General features: G+C 40.9%; 1 protein-coding gene across 2 annotated transcripts in view; it reads right to left on the bottom strand.

Annotated features, from left to right (window-relative positions):
• Positions 1-390: 390 nt before the first annotated feature.
• Positions 391-20,731, bottom strand: part of marco (macrophage receptor with collagenous structure) — a 52,572-nt gene continuing 32,231 nt past the window's right edge. The window contains exons 5-12 of one of the 2 annotated variants that reach the window (XM_030081456.1): positions 19,947-20,009; positions 19,751-19,831; positions 18,025-18,087; positions 17,829-17,909; positions 16,680-16,736; positions 12,384-12,548; positions 8,353-8,486; positions 391-402 (exon numbers count right to left, since the gene is read on the bottom strand). In XM_030081456.1, the coding sequence (XP_029937316.1) occupies positions 8,356-8,486; positions 12,384-12,548; positions 16,680-16,736; positions 17,829-17,909; positions 18,025-18,087; positions 19,751-19,831; positions 19,947-20,009 (641 nt within the window). In that variant the 3' untranslated portion in view covers positions 391-402; positions 8,353-8,355. Of the gene's footprint in view, positions 403-8,278; positions 8,487-12,383; positions 12,549-16,679; positions 16,737-17,828; positions 17,910-18,024; positions 18,088-19,750; positions 19,832-19,946; positions 20,010-20,731 lie in introns of those variants that run through there. The other variant, XM_030081457.1, reaches the window with a different exon arrangement.

Here is a 20,731-nt window from a genome sequence, read left to right as displayed (position 1 = left end):
TTTTTGCAATAAAGATCTTTACTCAAATAATGTCTTATATTTAACAGGCTCTTAAAATGGTAATATGTTATTAAAATATGTATTTTCACACTGAAACCTATATTGTTACATACATCAGCGTATGGCTGTTTACAGTCCAGAATATTCCGGCGGCTGTCTAAATCCAAGCTCGGTTGTGCATGCATAAAAAGTCACATCCAAGGTATAAAACTCCATCGTGTCTCTGCTTTTCCTTCATCCCTCCTCCTTTTCTGACACTCCACACATCTCAATTTCCTTTGCTCTTTCCATCCTTCCTCTGTTTTATTTGTGAACTTACTCTTGGTGCTTAAACGCAGGCACACTTTGTCTTTCTTACTGTCACACAGTATTTTATTGTTTTCCCTCCACTGATGCTGTGACCTGCTCAAGAGTATTTCATCCTAATCCGCTACAGAGTGGACAAGGAAATTGGTGAGGTTAACCTTTATTTAATCAGGCCATCTGTCTGAGGGTGTATTTTTATTTGGATCAACAGCTTGGGCGACGGCCTCTACTGTTGGCTCCTGTGAAATTTCACTGTAGTGGGTGGAGGCTCAGTGCCTTGTTCAAAGGCACTTTGCCAGCAGTTGTACAAGCAAGGGCAGGGCCTGACTGACGCATTTTACCCACCAAGATTTTCATCTCACACTACAAGGACTGAAATCTGAAACTGTATCCCTATAAGCCCTCTTTATGAACCTTTGGTCCACCAATAAACCCCTTTAATGTCTGTTATCACACCCTTCATGAAGTGCTGGTATATGTCTCATCACTGCATCACTTTCAGTCACAGTGACCACTAAGTAAAAATCACTGCTATTAAAATCACTCTGCCTGATTCAACATTAAAATAAAGACATGGGTACTCTGCATTAGAATTTTACCAGGTAGCATATTTTGACATTGACATTGCTATTTGACTGCCAGCACCAATACTGAAAATCTGAAGGGAACTTCACTATAATGATACATGGCAGACTAGCTGGGAAACTCCTAAACTGATAGGTCTTCTCACTGTCACACTCTCCTCACTTCCTAATTCAGCTCACCTTGACAGGATGCTTTTTGGTGAAACTGCGATCTGCTTTTATGTTTTTATGTTCAATATAAACCCATAAATATTATGTCAAGTTGCTTTTTCATCGATATATGAAATCAAATGTGTGTGCAGTATACTGACAAAAAAGCAAATCTAGTCTGCCAGTGTCAAGCTGATTGTCATGCCACATTAGTCAATAAATAAATATGTTTTCTACACGCAGTCATAATGAGGATGCTTTGGTTGATGTTAAACCTGCACTTCATATAAACCAAAGGGGTTGGGCTTGGTCCTCTTCTGCATGGTACCATCCATCAAACTCTTGCTGGGATCTGTGCAGGTTAAACACGTTCATACTTGAGGCTAAAGCTGACCAAAATGCGATATTCCATGGTACAGCTTGCCTGAGTTGTCTTTATGTTTATAACCTGCTCTTCAAGGGCTTTAACAGTGCTTTTGCATTAATAGTGTAATATTTACAAAATGTATATGCTTCACTTTTCTACTAATCTTTTCCCAAAGCAAGCAATTGTATTTTATAGCTCTGGTATTATTTTTCCTACCCTTTGTCCCGCTGTTGGTCTCCATTCCCTACGATATGAAAATGAACTTTAAGAGACTTCAAACTCTCTTCACACCAGTATTCCATCACCGTAATAAAGTCGTCCACATTAGTTTTCCTAAAAGCAGCAGCGCTGTTGGGTTTTGATAGCTTGGAATTGGGGTACAGTGATGTGAACAAATCCTGATGGTGCATTCAGGGGGCATCTGACAGCAGTGAGCTACAGTCCTTGTTCACTGACTAACAACATCAAATTCACAGGCTGTGTTGTCAGTACGCCTAACCCAGAAGACAAAAAGCACCAATGCCACAATATTGTCAATTTGGTGGTTTTTAATCAAAATGACCATAAAAAATTGTGGCCATAAAAACTGCTGAATTACTGATTAATCTTGCAAACAGTCTCTGTGCTGGAAAAGTTTGCTTTACACAAGTGAATTATCAGCTCAGTGGTTTATGAATGTTGACAACTTTTTTTTTAGCCACAGAAGCAGAACATTATTGGTTGACGATTCAATCAAAACTTCAAATTTGATGAGATGATTTGTTGAAATGGAGGGATTTTGATTATATGTTGTGAAATATTTAGTACCACCATCTTATTTGCATTTTGCAAATTTGTTGTAATGTACAATATGTTTGAATTGTAAAAGTGCCAAACATTCAGAAATCACTGGTGTGGTCCTTTAATAACAATGCTTTATGTACGTTGTACTCAAAGTGTATATCTGTATTTCACCCACACTGGGCCTCATTTAAACTAACTTGTCCCTTGAGTCAAACACTTACTCAGTGGTTTTGACTTGAATGTTAGTGTAAGGGCATCATTAGGATGGAGACAATGTCCTGCGTTTGCGAATCCAAAACACTTGTGGGAATAAATTAACTGGAGTGGACAGTGTTGTGTGCCATAGATAAGTATTGGTGGTGACACTGTCCTTGTTTACACTACCATGTCCCTGCATAACACGGGCAGGAAAACCAGTATCACTGGTCTTTGTGGAGCCCGCCTAATGCAACTTTACCCGCTGATAAAAAGATTTGGATTATTTTGAGTATTGCTGCAAGAATTCATGAGCAGTATTCTCGTGGTTTTGAATGCAAAAATAAACGTAGTTGGATATAGCATGTGTTTAACCCATAGAAAAGTCGAGGTGAACAGGAGTTCCCATTAGGAACTCTTAATAAAGAAGAAAAAACCACCACTCATCCCCTCACACACAAAGGAGCTCTGCTACCCTTGACACTATGCCGGGCAGTCCTTTGGCATGCGTGGCATGGTGGGTACTGTCAGCGTTTGATGGCTCTTGGCTGAGCCCGTCTTAGAGCGCAGGCCTGACCCTGTCTTCTTCTGCAGGGCCCTCAGCTGGAGGAGGAGGATGATCGATGATTTGTCGTCCGGACGGCGCTGCGCCGCTGCAGGAGCGTCCAGCTGGCCTCGCTCCCACGGACGCCGTCTTGTCACTGACTAAGCTGCTACCACAGTAGCAACCTCACCTCTCAGTGCAATGTCTGTTTGACAGTCTATTGTCCTGAAAGGAGAGAATAATGCTCTTCTTTCTGGAACATCGGGGTTATGAATTCATACTGTCAAGTGTTTACCGCTGATTATTTATCCTATCCCTGGCACTTATGGAGGTAATGATGAATGAGAGAGGTGGAGGATGAAAAAGCTGCCATCTGTGTGCAGTGTTTACTTGGTCACTGAGTGATATGCCCTCCGAGAGAGATGAAAATTAAAGCCCGCAGCCAATGTGTGCCTTCAGCTTGAAGGAATTCCATGAGTGGCTCTTTGTGCCCAGGGAAAGCTGCCTGAGTTTGACTCCAGACATTATAGGGGAACTGGACGGTGAACAAAGAGCTTTCTAAACAGCGCTTAGTGAGAAAATTAGGGGCAATGTATTGTCCAATGGCCATGAAACAAAGTCAAAAGAGCTATTCCGGAAAAGCCAAGAGTGCAAGGGGAGAAATGTTCTACGGCGTGAAAAATGTACCATGCCAAATTGAATGATGAAGAAGCCACTTCAGGCAACAAAAGAGGAACAAAAACACAGAGAGGGGCACCCCAGGCCTTGGCCAGAGCATAGAGCCAGGGAAAAAAAGCACTGACAAATCATAAACAAGGTCAAGAACTGTCACGATAGGTTACTAAAACCACAACATGTGCCTTCCTTTTGAAGTTCAGACATTGATTCAGGCAAAAATACCAGAGAAGCAGTATGTGTCATGCCCTGAGCTAGATTATAAAAAAAAAAAGATCCAAAATGTGAACTGTCTCCATGTAATTTCTGCTTGTTTTTGCAGAAAAATAAAGACAGCTCCAGTGATAAGAATTATAGGCTATTAAAGTGATGTAATTGAGGACAGAATCACTTATTGATTCATCAGTGTCACCGATGTGCCATCCATTCATGAATAGTGTTTGTGATATTTGAAGATACAATCATATGGTAGAAAACTGTTAACAAATACAGAAAATGATTTGTCCCCTACTCTTTAAAGGAATAGTGAGGTGAATTGTTTCTGTTAAATGAGGCACTGCAGGTGCTTTCTCTGCCATCACTAGTCTGGTTTTGAACTACCTGCAGGCAGGATTCATGTTTGGTTTGTGTTCTCACCTTCAAAGAATGACATCAAAAATGGGGTTGCTATTGTTAAAGGTCAAAATTATGGACTCAGACATGATATTTCAGACAACACCAGTCCAACTGTGATGAAACTTTGAGGTACGATGCATTTTGGCAATGTCGCCTTGCCATTAAGAACATTGCAAAAACACTGATTGGCCTGATGGAGGCGTTCTAATTAAAACTCAAACTTTAAAACTTTGACAGGCCTGCACCAAAAGTCAGTCCGTCCAGGATTACACAATTTCGTGATCACAAGAAGAAGACAATGCAAATTCACCCTGAAATCTGTGTGACATTGCAATTTTGATTAATTGTCACAACCCTTCCAGCAAATTCAACCAGTCATCATTATTTCCCGCGAGTTTCACCAAAAATGAAACCAAAAACTTCCTCATTTTGGAAAATATGATTAAGAAAAGAAAAAGAGAAACACTGGACAAAAATATTCACCATAAAATAGGGACTGATATGTACATGTATTATAGAAATGCCCGCAGTACACTGTATGTAATACAATGAAGGAATCGTTTTGGTTGTCCACATTACAGACATGTCTGACATGAATGTTTCACAATTACTGACAAAAAATTGCAGAGAGTTGAGGCATTTCCCTGATGTTTTGCATGAAAGCAGGCATAAATTGTTTTGCATAGCTGCAACGTTAAAGTGCAACACAAACAAATGTCATGGTAACATTTTACAATAAGAGTACAACAATTAACGTTAGTTAATGCCATAATAAACATTACGTTACAGGTAATAAACATTAAGTAATAGTTAACTAACCATTAACTAATGTGTCTAAGAATCATGTACTAATGCCGTTCAAGGTATTAATTTATATGTTATTTAAGGATTATTGTAGATATTATTAACATTAGTAAATGCCATAATAATAATAATCATGAACTAAGAGTTAATTAACCATTGCGGCATTAAGTAACGTTAACTAACGTTAATTGTTGTACTCTTATTGTAAAGTGTTACCAATGTCATCAGGTGACCAACACATCTTAACCCCAAAGCACACCTGGAGAGCGTCTCAAACACAAATTACCAGACAGAGTCTGCTGGATCTGATTCTGTAGAAAGTCCTGAATGAATCAAATAAAATGCTGAAAAATGACGTAAAAGCTTTTTCAGTACATCAATTTGGATGTGTAATGAAGTCAGAAATGGAGAGCCTGTGTCACTGAGTGGGGCAGAGGAGAGAGAGCAAATAGTTAAAGGTAAATGAGCTGAAACAATATGCAGGCTACTGGGGGAATTAAGGTTGTACGGTAAAATTATTAAGATTACTTAACATTCAGAACAGTACTGTTTTATTCTCACTGGAACATGTTGCATTGGACTTTTAATGAATGTATACCAAACATAAATAAATAAATAAATAAATAATTGGAACTTTTTTTTTTTTTTTTTTTTTTTTTTTTTTTAAATTTTCACTTGTTCCTGCAATTTCATAAAATACATAAATAAATAAATAAAGAACCCTCCCCAAAAAACTTCACAAAATGTATCACACCTCTTTCCAGACAAGCTGCTGTGAAATCAAGTCGATCACTTTAGGCTGCAACAGAGCCCAAAAAAATCCACAAAATCCTGGAGGGACTGCTAAATTGGACTGAAATGAGATTTACAAAACAAATCCGCTGCTTGCCATGCTCTGTGCAATATTTTGACAAAACTTGGGGTGATGCATTTCGCCACTGTGTTCACTCGGTTTAAAAATGGACACTTAGTGGCCCGATAGGGACGATATAAAGTTGAGATTTAAAACTTTGAAAGGTCGTCGCTGCCAACCCACCGGGCTGATTTAATGAAACTTGGAGAGATGGTGCTTCTTCTTAATGAACAGCACAAACTATGACCGCATCATCGGTAGGGTACAACAAGTTTATTTGTTACTGGGTACTGTGTTTATTGTGCATTATTCAGTGCTCACTTAAGTTTACATTTATATATGTATACACACACACACACACACACACACACACACACTACAGCACAGAGGCTCTCAGAGGACCCCAGTAATGTGCAGTAATGGCTTATGAATATCCGTCTTAACGTCTCTGCTACTCAGAGAGTCTGTGGCAGTGCCGTGGTGGTTCACACAGGTGAGGAGGACAGTGAGGGCACACTCATTACCCATTACCCATTCCTCCTCTCCTCGACCCCCTCCCTCGCTCCTATCATTTATTTATCTGCGCCAGCCCTCAATTATAGACAGTGGTCTTGGGGCCAGGGAGCAGGCCTGGGTGACCTGGGGTTGGTATGGCTAATGAACAACGGAGAGAGACCCCCCTCATGTTTATTTCCAGCTTTCACCCAGAGCAGGAACCCCGGGAGGACCGGAGTGACAAGGCTGCTGAATGATAATCAGTTCTTTGTAGTTTTAATACGCTTCGCCTGCTCCCTTTCTCCAGCCATCTCTCCTGTGCATGGACAGAAGGGTGGTGGGAATGAGATGGAGGGAGGGGAGAGAGGCGTGCTGCTTTTAAGGAGAGATGATGGCGATGTGACTCAGGCCGCTGTCCCCCGAAGGGAAAAGCAGGCAGACGGATGGGCTGTGAATCAAGCCCTCGCTCGCCTGGCCTGGAAGTGAGCATTTGAGTCGTATCTTAATGATGCCGCGGTGTCTCACGGAGGCCAATCCATTTGCAGGAGCTCTTCATGATATTAAACGTATTACTCTGCATTCTAATTTGCAACCCCTCATCGATCAGCACAACTGCTGATGATTAAATGAGCATTTCTTTTTTTCTTTTTAAAGAATTTGATATTAATCTCTGACCTTTATTGACCTCTGTCGGCAACTTGCAGGAATTGCAACAACATCCATAGAACTTTTCTCCATTTTTTCTCAGGCTCTGTGGTGAAGACTGAGGACCTCTGATAATACTAACCCCATGTGAACTTAACTATTTTATTCTTAAATTGCATGTGATTTATTCATCTTCTGCAAGAAGCATTTGGCAGTAGAGGAATCTATAGGAAATCTATAGGAAAGTTTTGAATTAATTTTCTGCACAAACATCAAGTTTTGCATCAATACAACAGAAATTAACTAACTGTAAAAATCATGACTTTGTAAAGTTGTAGTTGAGGTACTGGTCACTTCCAAATGCAGAGGATGGGATGCTTCATTGAATGACGTCCTGACATAATAGCAGTCCAATGCAAACAGGGCTTTTGGGGAGGATGTCTTGAAATACAAACTGCAAAGTGAGTTTTGAAATCCAGAAATATCAGTAGCCCAGTCCATGGCAGGAGATAAAATACAATAATTTGTGCTAACAAGAGTGATATCATGTATGTCAAATCAAGTATTGCCCACATCAGTGGAATATGTTAACTGAAGTGCAGATGCCACACGACTGTGGAGCAGCACAGAACCGGCTGCGGCAGAAATCGCTCCTCAGCACGATTCCTGTCCTTGGCCCTCTTCATCTTTGCTGACCCATGCAAAGTCAGCTCTGGAGATGTGTGATGGAGGGGAGGTGATGGCAAGCACACTGCTTACGGCAAAAGAGGGAAAATGGAGGGGAGGGATAGACAGACCAACCGAAGCAGGGGCTTAAAGGGATGATGGTGGCAGCAAGGCATTTGAAAAGTAGTAACTGACACAGTCCACAGTTGGGAAACCAAGGAAAGATGGAGTATTTTATTGTAGCAAAATTTGATTTTTGAACTTTGAATTTTTTGTAACTTTCATTCAGCATACATGATGTACAGAAATAAAAAGCTTTTTGCATAATCTTTTGCTTATGGTACAGTGTCATGCATTTAAACTAATGTCTTGATTAATGAAGTTAAGTGGAGCTTGGTATGCAGTTTTCTATGGTGTGTTTTGTGAATATGGAGGGAGATCCAGCTGTGAACATCATGAGGGCACTCTGTTCTCTGCTCTTATCTTTGGAGAGGTGTGTCTGTAGAGCACATTTGTATGTGTGTGTGCGTGTCTGTATCTGTATGCACATGTTTTTCAGTGTCTGCATTTCCTGGTAGTCAAGTGGTGATGCATTGTTTCCTCATCCTGCCTGTGTTGCCTGTTGGCCCGTCCTGTGTCGCTCTTGGTTTTGGTGGTCGTAGATGCTGACTGTCTAGATACATTGCACACCAGCATCCTCACCGTGGTTACAGTTGTTAACACCCACTCCATTGTGTGGGCAGTCAAAGATACTTCTCTCATTGCCAGTGCACCCCAAGTCATCAAGCCAGATGTTACCAGTGCCTGAAGAACAAAGGCAGTTATCATTATTATCATGTTGTCTTCTCATACATACATGCATATATACAGTATTCATATAATGTATACTGTATATATACTGTTAAATATATATGTGAATATATATATATTATGGCTGTGGAAGTTAACGCGTTATGAACTAATTAACGCAAAATCCTTTTAACGGTGACAATTTTTTTAACGGGTGATTAATGCGGTGGTGTTTGAACCTTTGCCCACTCCATAGTTTGAGAAATCAGGAAGTGAAATCATGCAACTTTCCTCCTGCCTCTGCAAAGTTGTTTAATGCGCACAGCACGATTACCGGCGAATGGCCAACCCTAATCAACCGTGTTGTCTGTGTCATTGTCAGTTGTGATGCTGCAACCACGTATAAACAAAAGTCGGTTTATAATGAAAGTACGGCAGTCTGTGTGCGTGGCGCACTTGTCAGATCCGGCAGACCGGGTGCACCGGCCGGAAGTTACCTCTAGCCGCGGTGCTGGCCGGAGGTAACTTCCTCCTCCTTCAGAAAGTGTCCAACTGACAGCCAGAGCGGCAACTGTGAGATCCGGCAGACCTGACCTGACCGATGTAAGACTTGAGCTTGTTTATTGTCACAAATGAGTACACGTGATGAGTGGAAAAATTTACAATAGAAAACAAGTCAGATTTGGCGTGAGATTTCTCTCTTGAGCGTGAGAGCGTGAGATTGAGGCTGAATGCGTGACTGTCACGGCCAATGTGTGAGAGTTGGCAACCCTGCCAGTGGACACCCTTACCACCCGTAAACTTTCCACAGCGGTCGCCAGATGGGTGGCTACATCATTACAATGTAATGTTGCAGTTATGCCCATCTGTTATTTGTTGGGCTTGAGTTTATAATTTCAGCCTTTTTTTATTTTTTACTATGTGCACCTTATTTTTTATTTATTTATTTATTTATTTTTTACATCTTTTATTACTTGGAGATTCTGGACAGTATTTGTCATCGTTGCAATAATAATAAACATGCTGCATTAGCAGAAAGCAAGTATTTGTCTACTCCCATGTTGACATGAGTATTAAAAACCTGAAAAATATCTGTTTAAGGTAGATTTAGAACAGATAAAATTATGCAATTAATTTGTGATTAATCACGATTAACTATGGACAATCATGCGATTAATCTGATTAAATATTTTAATCGATCCACAGTTCTAATATATGTGTATATATCTATATATATATATATATATATAGAGAGAGAGAGAGAGAGAGAGAGAGAGAGAGAGAGAGAGATAGATATATATAGATATACATATATATATAGATAGATAGATAGATAGATACATACATAAATACATACATATGTGTGTATGTATATATATATATATATATATATTATGGCATGCCGTTTAGGAAAATATTATATATATGGAATGAAAGTTTGAATATTTTGAATGAAAGTCTGAATATATGGAATGAAACTTGAATATTTTGAATGAAATATTCAAGTTTCATGAAAACATGTTTTATATTCTAGTTTCTTCAAAATAGCCACCCTTTGCTCTGATTACTGCTTTGCACACTCTTGGCATTCAAGAGTGTGCAAAGCAAGAGAGCTTCAAGAGGTAGTCTCCTGAAATGGTTTTCACTTCACAGGTGTTCCTTATCAGGGTTAATTAGTGGAATTTCTTGCTTTATCAATGGGGTTGGGACCATCAGTTGTGTTGTGCAGAAGTCAGGTTACTACACAGCCGACAGCCCTATTGGACAACTGTTAAAATTCATATTATGGTAAGAACCAATCAGCTAACTAAAGAAAAACGAGTGGCCATCATGACTTTAAGAAATGAAGGTCAGTCAGTCCGGAAAATTGCAAAAACTTTAAATGTGTCCCCAAGTGGAGTCGCAAAAACCATCAAGCGCTACAACGAAACTGGCACACATGAGGACCGACCCAGGAAAGGAAGACCAAGAGTCACCTCTGCTTCTGAGGACAAGTTCATCCGAGTCACCAGCCTCAGAAATGGCAAGTTAACAGCAGCTCAGATCAGAGACCAGATAAATGCCACACAGAGTTCTAGCAGCAGACCCATCTCTAGAACAACTGTTAAGAGGAGACTGCGCCAATCAGGCCTTCATGGTCAAATAGCTGCTAGGAAACCACTGCTAAGGAGAGGCAACAAGCAGAAGAGATGTTTGGGCCAAGAAACACAAGGAATGGACATTAGACCAGTGGAAATCTGTGCTTTGGTCTGATGAGTCCAAATTTGAGATCTTTGGTTCCAATCGCCGTGTCTTTGTGAGACGCAGAAAAGGTGAACGGATGGATTCCACATGCCTGGTTCCCACTGTGAAGCATGGAGGAGGAGGTGTGATGGTGTGGGGGTGTTTTGCTGGTGACACTGTTGGGGATTTATTCAAAATTGAAGGCACACTGAACCAGCATGGCTACCACAGCATCCTGTAGCGACATGCCATCCCATCCGGTTTGCGTTTAGTTGGACGATCATTTATTTTTCAACAGGACAATGACCCCAAACACACCTCCAGGCTGTGTAAGGGCTATTTGACCAAGAAGGAGAGTGATGGAGTGCTGCGGCAGATGACCTGGCCTCCACAGTCACCGGACCTGAACCCAATCCAGATGGTTTGGGGTGAGCTGGACCGCAGAGTGAAGGCAAAGGGGCCAACAAGTGCTAAACACCTCTGGGAACTCCTTCAAGACTGTTGGAAAACCATTTCAGGTGACTACCTCTTGAAGCTCATCGAGAGAATGCCAAGAGTGTGCAAAGCAGTTATCAGAGCAAAGGGTGGCTATTTTGAAGAAACTAGAATATAAAACATGTTTTCAGTTATTTCACCTTTTTTTGTTAAGTACATAACTCCACATGTGTTCATTCATAGTTTTGATTCCTTCAGTTAGAATCTACAATGTAAATAGTCATGAAAATAAAGAAAACACATTGAATGAGAAGGTGTGTCCAAACTTTTGGCCTGTACTGTATGTATATGTGTGTGTGTGTGTGTGTGTGTGTGTGTGTGTGTGTGTGTACACATATAGATAGATAGATAGATAGACAGATATCATCATAAGGAAAGGTTACCATAAGACTTAAAAGTGAATAATTTCTTAAAGTAATGTCATCTGTGCCCAGCAATAGAAAAACACACATGGATTCAAACATAATACATTACATACACAGCAAGATATTTTGTGCTTTGTACAGAGTCATTGCACCCTGTTGAATTGGTTTAAATGTGTAATATGTAATAATTTACAGGCTCAAATGTTTAAATAAATGTTAAATAAAATGTTAAATTTATACATAAATGTTAAAATAACCATAAGAAAACAATTGAGATACACTTGTGTCGTCGATGTATTGTGTTGTGGTGTAAAAATCTTGGCTCAAACAACAGTAAATGAAACACTATTACGAGAACTCCCAACCTCTTAAGTCTATACACAAATACAGACTAACAGCCACTAGATGGCGCTAAAGCGTTATAAAATTACACAGTGTAAACACCTGCTATTCTTCATTTTACAGTCTGGTCAGCTGGCAGTTAACAGTGATCTGGTAAGTGTCAAAGCAAATTTTCCCCAAAAAGTATGCAAGAGGGTGACACTATCTCCTGTCATCTCCCTTAAATTGCTTTGCTTTTGCAAAAACTATTAGGCTCCATAATACATTTAGCTAATATAATCACAGTAAAAGTAGCACGAGTATAAAGTTGCTGACTGTGAAAACCTTGTGCGACCATAAATGCTCATGTGGAAAGAAGTGCTTGGAAAATTAATTCAAGGAAAAACTATAAGGCTTTTGTGAGCAATTAGACTGAGAAGAGGAGAAGTGACATTATCTGGTTTGGAGAGGACAATGTGAGGGTGATAGGAGGATTTGTTGTTCTTACCTGCGGTGGCAGTGAAGACATCGCTGACATCCTGATACTCCAGCATCCTACAGATCACTCTGCCATCTTTACGGTCAAAGCCGTCATCGCACACAGTGCCCCAGACTCCATTGTGCAACACCTCCACTCTCCCACGTTGTGTCCCTCCAGCAATCCGCACATTCACTGTAGAGGAAGAAAGATACTACTGTTGAAGGTCCCGCTCACTGAAAGTTCACTTTTTAAACTGTTACTCCAACTCCTCAGTTCTGTATTCAAGACAGAACAGTACTTAAAAGTACTTAAAAAATTAAAAGTGCTAAGTGTAGTAGGACATTTGTAGTACTTGGACAACATGGAGCATTCATATAACTGTTCAGTAAAATGGATGAACTGTATGTTTTCTCACTTTGGTCATTGTCCCTTTAGGCAAGGGAGACAACACATGCCCCTGCTCTGCTTAACTTCTACTCTGCATTTCCGTGCAGAGTAGAAGTTTGATATTATTGAGTAAAATGTACATAAACTTGGAAACACAGACTGTACTGCTGTAGACATATGTAATTACATGGAATGGAAAGGAGTAATGTAGAGGAATGTGAATTTTGCCTGATGTTAAAATGTTCCCCCTGTTGGCTGATTTCTGTAGGTGGAGGGATTTGAATGCTGCTAACCGATCACTAGTAACTGCCATGTCCACCTGCTGCAACATGGTTTTCAGTCAACACAGCAGCTGCTTTAGCTAGTTCACAGCGCTATTGCAAATAATTTTAACAACTTTAGCCACCTACAACAATGTCAGTCATTGCTGACACTTTTTTCGCAGCTAAGCTGAGTCAATTTGTTGGTGAAAGGGGTCGTAATAAATACAAGAGTTTTATATTTATCCAAAAGCCGATGATAAACAGTTGGATGAATGCTTCAGTGACGTTACATTAATTCTAACACAGAGACTGGGGGGCCTCTCCAGCAAGGCTAGCTGATAAATTAGATTTTTGCCAAATCCTGTTGGCAGAACACCATTTTGAGTATTTTTAGTTTTATTTCATTTAAAGGAATACTTCAGCGTTTTGGGTAAAATACCCTTTTTCTGACTTACCCAGACTAAGGCAAGATGTTCGATGCCATTTTCACCTCTGTACATCCAGAGGTTCGATAGCGCTGCTAGGATCCTGATGAGGGCACGCAAGCAGGACCACATCACGCCCATCCTCAAATCACTCCACTAGCTGCCCATTGAACTCAGAATAGGACTTATTAGCCTGGCTAGTTTTTTCGTAGAAACAATTTAGTTAGAAGTTAAACGCTTGGAACTATAACCGCTGAACACATACACTACTCACAAAAAGTTAGGGATATTCGGCTTTCGGGTGAAATTTCAGGATGAACCTAAAATGCATTATAACCTTTACAGGTGAACTTAATGTGACCTTCTGTAAACTTTTGAATGCACATGTCCAACTGTTCAGTGTTTCAGTACCTTTTGCACAAGTTGCTGTTCTCTAACAAGGAGCTTAACGGCAAAATTCACAACAGGTGTTTGATCCATGAATCGACCAATAAATTTCCTGGTTCAATTAGAATTGGTATTTAAACAGTCCTCCTCATCATGCTGTTCACATTTTGACATCATGAGACCAAGACGACACCTAACTATTGATCAGCAGCACCTCGCCATTGCGAGGCTTCAAACAGGATGTTCTCAGACGGAAGTGGCCACTGAGCTTAGAGTGTCACAGAGTGTCATCAGCAGGTTGCAACAGAGATACAGAGAGACTGGAAGAGTCACAGAAAGGCATAGAAGTGGACGTCCTTTGGCCACATCCCACACTGATGACCGCTTCATTGTGAACAGTGCCCTGCGGAACCGGATGATGAATGCCACTCAACTCCAGGCACGTTTAAGGGAGGTGAGAGGCACCCAAGTGTCACGTCAGACCATTCGAAACCGTTTACATCAGCATGGTCTGCGTGCTAGACGACCTGCAAGGGTACGTGACCACACCACCAGGCACAGGTGTCATCGTCTTGCATGGGCCAGGGAGCATTTACGCTGGACGAGGGACCAGTGGGCCTCAGTGCTGTTCTCTGATGAAAGCCGATTCATGTTGAGCAGAAATGATGGCCGCCAACGATGTTGGAGACGTCAAGGAGAGTCCTATGCATCAGCCACTGTTGTCACCAGATGAGCCTTTGGTGGTGGTGGTGTTACTGTGTGGGCAGGTGTGTCTGGTCAGTACAGAACTGCCCTACACTTTGTGAATGGTACAGTGACAAGCCCATACTACCTGAATAACATCATTAATCCAGTCATTGTACCCCTGCATGAACAACACAGGCCTAATTTCATCTTCATGGACGACAATGCTCCAGCTCATCGAGGTCGCATCATTAGGGAACGGCTGCTGGAGACTGGGGTACCTCAGATGGAGTGGCCTGCACTTTCTCAGACCTGAATCCCATAGAAAACCTATGGGATCAGCTGAGTCGCCGTGTAGAGGCTCGGAGCTCTGTAACCCAGAACCTCAATGTCCTGAGGGCCGCCCTTCAAGAAGAGTGGGATGCCATGCCTCAGCAGACAATAAGTCGACTTGTGAACAGCATGAGACGTCGTTGTCAAGCTGTAATTGATGCTCAAGGGCACATGACAAGTTATTGAGACATTGACATTTTTTGTTGTGGTATATCCACCACTGTTGTTGGCTTTTGTTTCAAGAAATTGTTTGAGATGAGGAAATCACCAGTGCATGCTTCTAGTTAAATGCCCTACTTTCATGATATAATATCACTGTAGCGTGAACTTTTTACATTTTCCGTAAATTTCACCCGTAAGCCAAATATCCCTAACTTTTTGTGAGTAGTGTATATCCTTCTGTCTATCACAGTGATCCACACACAAAGTACCAATGGTTTAAGCATGGTGAAAGTACCCTGAGCAGTGCACGCATCACTGCACTAGATGGAAAGATGCATGCCTTCAGTGGTTATAGTCCCAACCATCAAACTTCTCCTAAAACAAGTCTTGTTTTTATCAAAAAATGTGAATATGTGTATTTCAAATCCACATGATACACTGTGTAAATAAGACAGCTTTGGAGTTGCTGTAACATTTGTTTTTTCACTTTGATGGAGCCAGGCTAATGACTCCTAGACTTGAATTGTTAATGTGAAGCTAACACAAAATGCTATTTATAGGAGCCAAACCTGTGGACACACAGAGGTGAAAATGAAATCAAACATCTTGCCCTCTAGTTTCCCGGCGCAGCACGGGTGGCGCAGGGAGGCGAACCCCCTGCCAGGGGTGTCATAGTGGGGGGGAAAGTGGGACTGATTACCCAGGGCCACAATGGGGGAGGGGCCCTCGAAAGGCCTGAAATAAAAAGGTTGGCTATACAAGGGCCCAATAAGATTTCTTTTCATGTGGCCCAAAATCCCTGGCGGCACCCCTGCCCCCTGTTTCAAGCAGTGCAACCCGAGGCACGCTCAGTTTGGTAATTTGGCAAACCAAGGTGCACTGAGATGGGAGTGGCATTGCAGCAGGGGGAGGTGTCGACAGATTCAGCCTGGCGTAGTGACAGTTTCGTGCCAAAAGGCTTCGCCGAAGGTGTGCTCAGAGCTCGCTATCTGAAACCACATCTACTTTCAGTGTAGGCTGAGCAAATGCTAAATGCATTACGCCTTCGCGCAATGCATTTAAAGGTGAGGACAGGGGCTCATTTGATTGGTTTAATGTGAACCAACCAACTCCGTGCCTTCGCTCCTCCCTCCACCGGTAGGAGGGATGGAGGTGGGAAAGATAAGTACCTGCGTCAGTGCGCACGGCGTGCCAAACTTGCAAAATCCACCTGGCCACACCCAGTTGGCGAAGTGCAGGTGCACTGCATTTCCGCCTCACCCAGTCTGCGAAACTAGAGGCCCTTGCCTCAGTCTGGGTCATAAAAAGGGGTATTCTGCCCAAAATGTTGGAGTAATTCTTTAAAACATCGATAGCAGCATAACTATACCATCCATTTTCTGATGTTAGTCAGCTAATATGCTGTGATGTCTCTTGCTCTGGCACAGCTGAATTGCGTCAACAAAATTTGACACAAAATTTGACACAAATTTTCCTGTGTGTTGTCATATGGCAGGGTTAATTGACAATTACACCCTTTTGTTTGCTTAGTGTGTCATTTTCCTTTTTCATGAAATGTTGCAATGAAATGTTGCAATGTCAGGCTGTTGCTGTATTCTGATTGGTTCTGCTCTGCCCTCCACTGAGCTCTGCTCCACTGCCGCTGACTCCCCTGCTCTCAGGTCAGCCCTGCGTAGACTTACGGGCTGCGGCTCCTCGCTCTCCTTTGGGTCCAGGAGGGCCTCGTGGTCCTGCAGGACCTGTGGGGGAAAGGAGGAACCATATGACTGGTCATCTGGTGAAGACCAAAGATATGGTTCATTTTAAAAGTTCCCAGCCAAGTCAAGTTTATTTGCATAGCCTCATACTTGGTGATCACTTGTATCATCCATAATGAAGATGAAGGACACTGTCTGGCCAATTCTTGCTGCATGAAATAAGGTCTACACAATGCAATACAAATAAATAGACAGATAGCAAACACACCACTGCCATTTTAAGACATTGCTTTCCCATAAGCTTTACATGACAGTGTTTTGATTCACAGCATGGACTACCAAACCTTTTCTGCCCAACAGATACTTCTGTGTGTGTCTTGAAAGAAAGGTTCTAGTGGTTTCCAACCTCTACATTAAAAAAGCAGGTTCAGGATTTTTAGAAGCCAATATGCAGTGACTAAAAATCCTTTGGGACGATCCAAGAGTTATCCAGCCGGGTTTTTTATGTTTGAGAAATTTGTAGTATTTGGTAGTTTTGGTGAGTCAATGAAAAATGAAAATCTTTCAGTCAAAATCATATGCCTCTAACTTTTATTAAGTTTGACTTGACTTGCAGTAATTGTACATACAACTACAAGCAGAATGTGAATGGATTTTTGGGAAAATAGTTCATGAAAATTGTTGGAGAGGGTACAATATTTTGCTATTATAAACTAGCACTGATTACTGAATTTCTTAAAAACACAAAGGAAAACTGTCAGGCTTTGGCTGCTAAAAACCATAAAGTAGATTTTGTGGCCATGTAAGGTAGGGTTCAACTGAAATATATCAAGTATGTTTTACACCCCAGAATTGATGTCAGGATAGGAAATCTCTGAAACAATATTGAGACTACATTTAGACCCTAAACCTCTCCATGGAAACCCACACAAATGAGATTCTTTTACAGTTAGGAGGTGTTAACAGCAGAGTAACCCACCATATATATTTAGTAGCAGGGAAAATCTGGGATACCTCTCTATCATCAAACTAATAATTCATATACAAACAGCAAAACAATTAAATGAATAAATAATATGTGTAAAGACAAAAAAATCATGGCAAGTTCTACGGACATCAGACTTTGAAACTGACCTGGAACTCCGTTTGGGCCACGGTATCCTCTTTCACCTTTAGCTCCTTTCATGCCAGCGGCACCAGCAACCCCTGGCGGTCCTGGGAATGTAGATACAGTGGATTATGTTTGGTAAAATACCTGTCCTACCCATAAGTAAAGAGGTGGACCGTGCTGCTGTAGTTCTACGTGTGTGCCCACACACACATCACATACCTTGTACACCAGCGACTCCCTTGTCACCTTTGGCCCCATCTCTTCCAGGAGGCCCCTGAAGGCCTGCAGTCAGAGCAGAAATGGTATGTCAGAGGCAGTGAAATATACAGGTTTTACATGCCCCTATTAAGGCTGTCAGATCAAATGTAAGTACTGTTGAATTTTAAAATACAATAAATCTCTATCTATCTATCTATCTATCTATCTATCTATCTATCTATCTATCTGTATCTCTATCTATTTATTGACATTTGCCAATATCCCCTCCGCTCTTTCGTCACAGCATGTGCACGCTCACAGGACGCTGCATTCCAAGCATCCAGTGTTGTGACTTTGTACACCGGCCGTAAACAATAGTCAATTAAAGGCTTCCGCCTGTCAATCATCACACTATACTTCCGATCAAAATTATTAAATGTTTATATTTTCAAAATAAATCTTGAATAAAAATGTTTTTATTTTTTCATCAAGTGTATTTAATTTTTAATACCTCTGGACATCGAATTTAATGCTTTTTAATGCCATTTAAGACCTTATTTTTCACAAAATCTATTTAATGGCTTTTAATGCTTTTTAATGACCCGTGGAAACCCTGTGATTATACAGTAACTTGAATGCATTATGTTTTAAGTCTAAATATTGTCATTATAAGTCTCATAAAAGTCCCCTGAAGCCACTATTTAAGGGGTTGTTTTTCAAAAATTTCTCCCGCGGGAACATATCCCTAAGAGGAGGGGGATATACGGTAGGGGGCCTGTGCCCCAGTAGAGCTTTATGCCTAGCAACGCCCCTGTTCCAGGCTCATTTAAAACCAACAGATACTTCTGTGTGTCTTGAAAGAAAGGTTCTAGTGGTTTCCAACCTCTACAGTAAAAAAGCAGGTTCAGCATTTTTAGAAGCCAATATGCAGTGAGTAAAAATCCTTTTGGATGATCCAAGAGTTATCCAGCCAGGTTTTTTTTGTGTTTGAGAAATTTGAAGTATTTGGTAGTTTTGGTGAGTCAATGAAAACTGAAAATATTTCAGTCAAAATCATATGCCTCTTACTTTTATTAAGTTTGACTTGACTTGCAGTAATTGTACATACAACTACAAGCAGAATGTGAATGGATTTTTGGGAAAATAGTTCATGAAAATAGTTTTTGTGTGTGTGTGTGTGTGTGTGTGTGTGTGTGTGTGTGTGTGTGTGTGTGTGTTGAGAGGGTACAATATTTTGCTATTACAAATTAGAACTGATTACTGAATTTCTCAAAAACACAAAGGAAAACTGCCAGGCCTTGGCTGCTAAAAACCATAAAGTAGATTTTGTGGCCATGTAAGGTAGGGTTCAACTGATACCCATATCTCTGAATCAAAGCTCTATATATTTTGCACATTTTCAATATCTTTAAATTTGTCCACATTTATGACAAAAAATATCAAGTATGTTTTATGCCCAAGAATTGATGTCAGGATAGGAAATCTCTGAAACAATATTGAGACTACATTTAGACCTTAAACCTCTCCATGGAAAACCCACACAAATGAGATTCTTTTACAATTAGCAGCTCTTAACAGCAGAGTAACCCACCATATATATTTAGTAGCAGGGAAAATCTGGGATACCTCTCTATCATCAAACTAATAATTCATTTACAAATGACAAAACAATTAAATGAATAAATAAGATGTGTAAAGACAAAAAAAGTCATTGCAGATTCTACAGACATCAGACTTTGAAACTGACCTGGAACTCCGTTTGGGCCAAGGTTTCCTCTTTCACCTTTTGCTCCTTTCATGCCAGCGGCACCAGCAATCCCTGGCGGTCCTGGGAATGTAGATACAGTGGATTATGTTTGGTAAAATACCTGTCCTACCCATAAGTAAAGAGGTGGACCGTGCTGCTGTAGTTCTACGTGTGTGCCCACACACACATCACATACCTTGTACACCAGCGACTCCCTTGTCACCTTTGGCCCCATCTCTTCCAGGAGGCCCCTGAAGGCCTGCAGTCAGAGCAGAAATGGTATGTCAGAGGCAGTGAAATATACAGGTTTTACATGCCCCTATTAAGGCTGTCAGATCAAATGTAAGCACTGTTGAATTTTAAAATACAATAAATTTCTATCTATCTATCTATCTATCTATCTATCTATCTATCTATCTATCTATTGTCATTTGCCAATATCCCCTCTGCTCTTTCGTCACAGCATGTGCACGCTCACAGGACGTTGCATTCCAAGCATCCAGTGTTGTGACTTTGTACACCGGCCGTAAACAACAGTCAATTAAAGGCTTCCGCCTGTCAGTCATCATACTATACTTCTGATCAAAATTATTAAATGTTTATATAATCAAATTAAATCTTGAATAAAAATGTTTTTTTTTCATCAAGTGTATTTAATTTTTAATACCTCTGGACATCGAATTTAATGCTTTTTAATGCCATTTAAGGCCTTAATGTTCGCAAAATCTATTTAATGGCTTTTAATGCTTTTTAATGACCCGTGGAAACCCTGTGATTATACAGTAACTTGAATGCATTATGTTTTAAGTCTAAATATTGTCATTATAAGTCTCATAAAAGTCCCCTGAAGCCACTATTTAAGGTTTTTTTTTTTCAAAAATTTCTCCCGCGGGAACATATCCCCAGGAGGAGGGGGATATACGGTAGGGGGCCTGTGCCCCAGTAGAGCTTTATGCCTAGCAACGCCCCTGTTCCAGGCTC

The sequence above is a fragment of the Myripristis murdjan genome, chromosome 21, assembly GCF_902150065.1.
Source record: "Myripristis murdjan chromosome 21, fMyrMur1.1, whole genome shotgun sequence".
In the NCBI taxonomy this organism is placed as follows: Eukaryota; Metazoa; Chordata; class Actinopteri; order Holocentriformes; family Holocentridae; genus Myripristis; species Myripristis murdjan.
The sequence above is the reverse complement of the archived record's forward strand: the minus strand, read 5'-3'. Positions and strand labels throughout refer to the sequence as shown.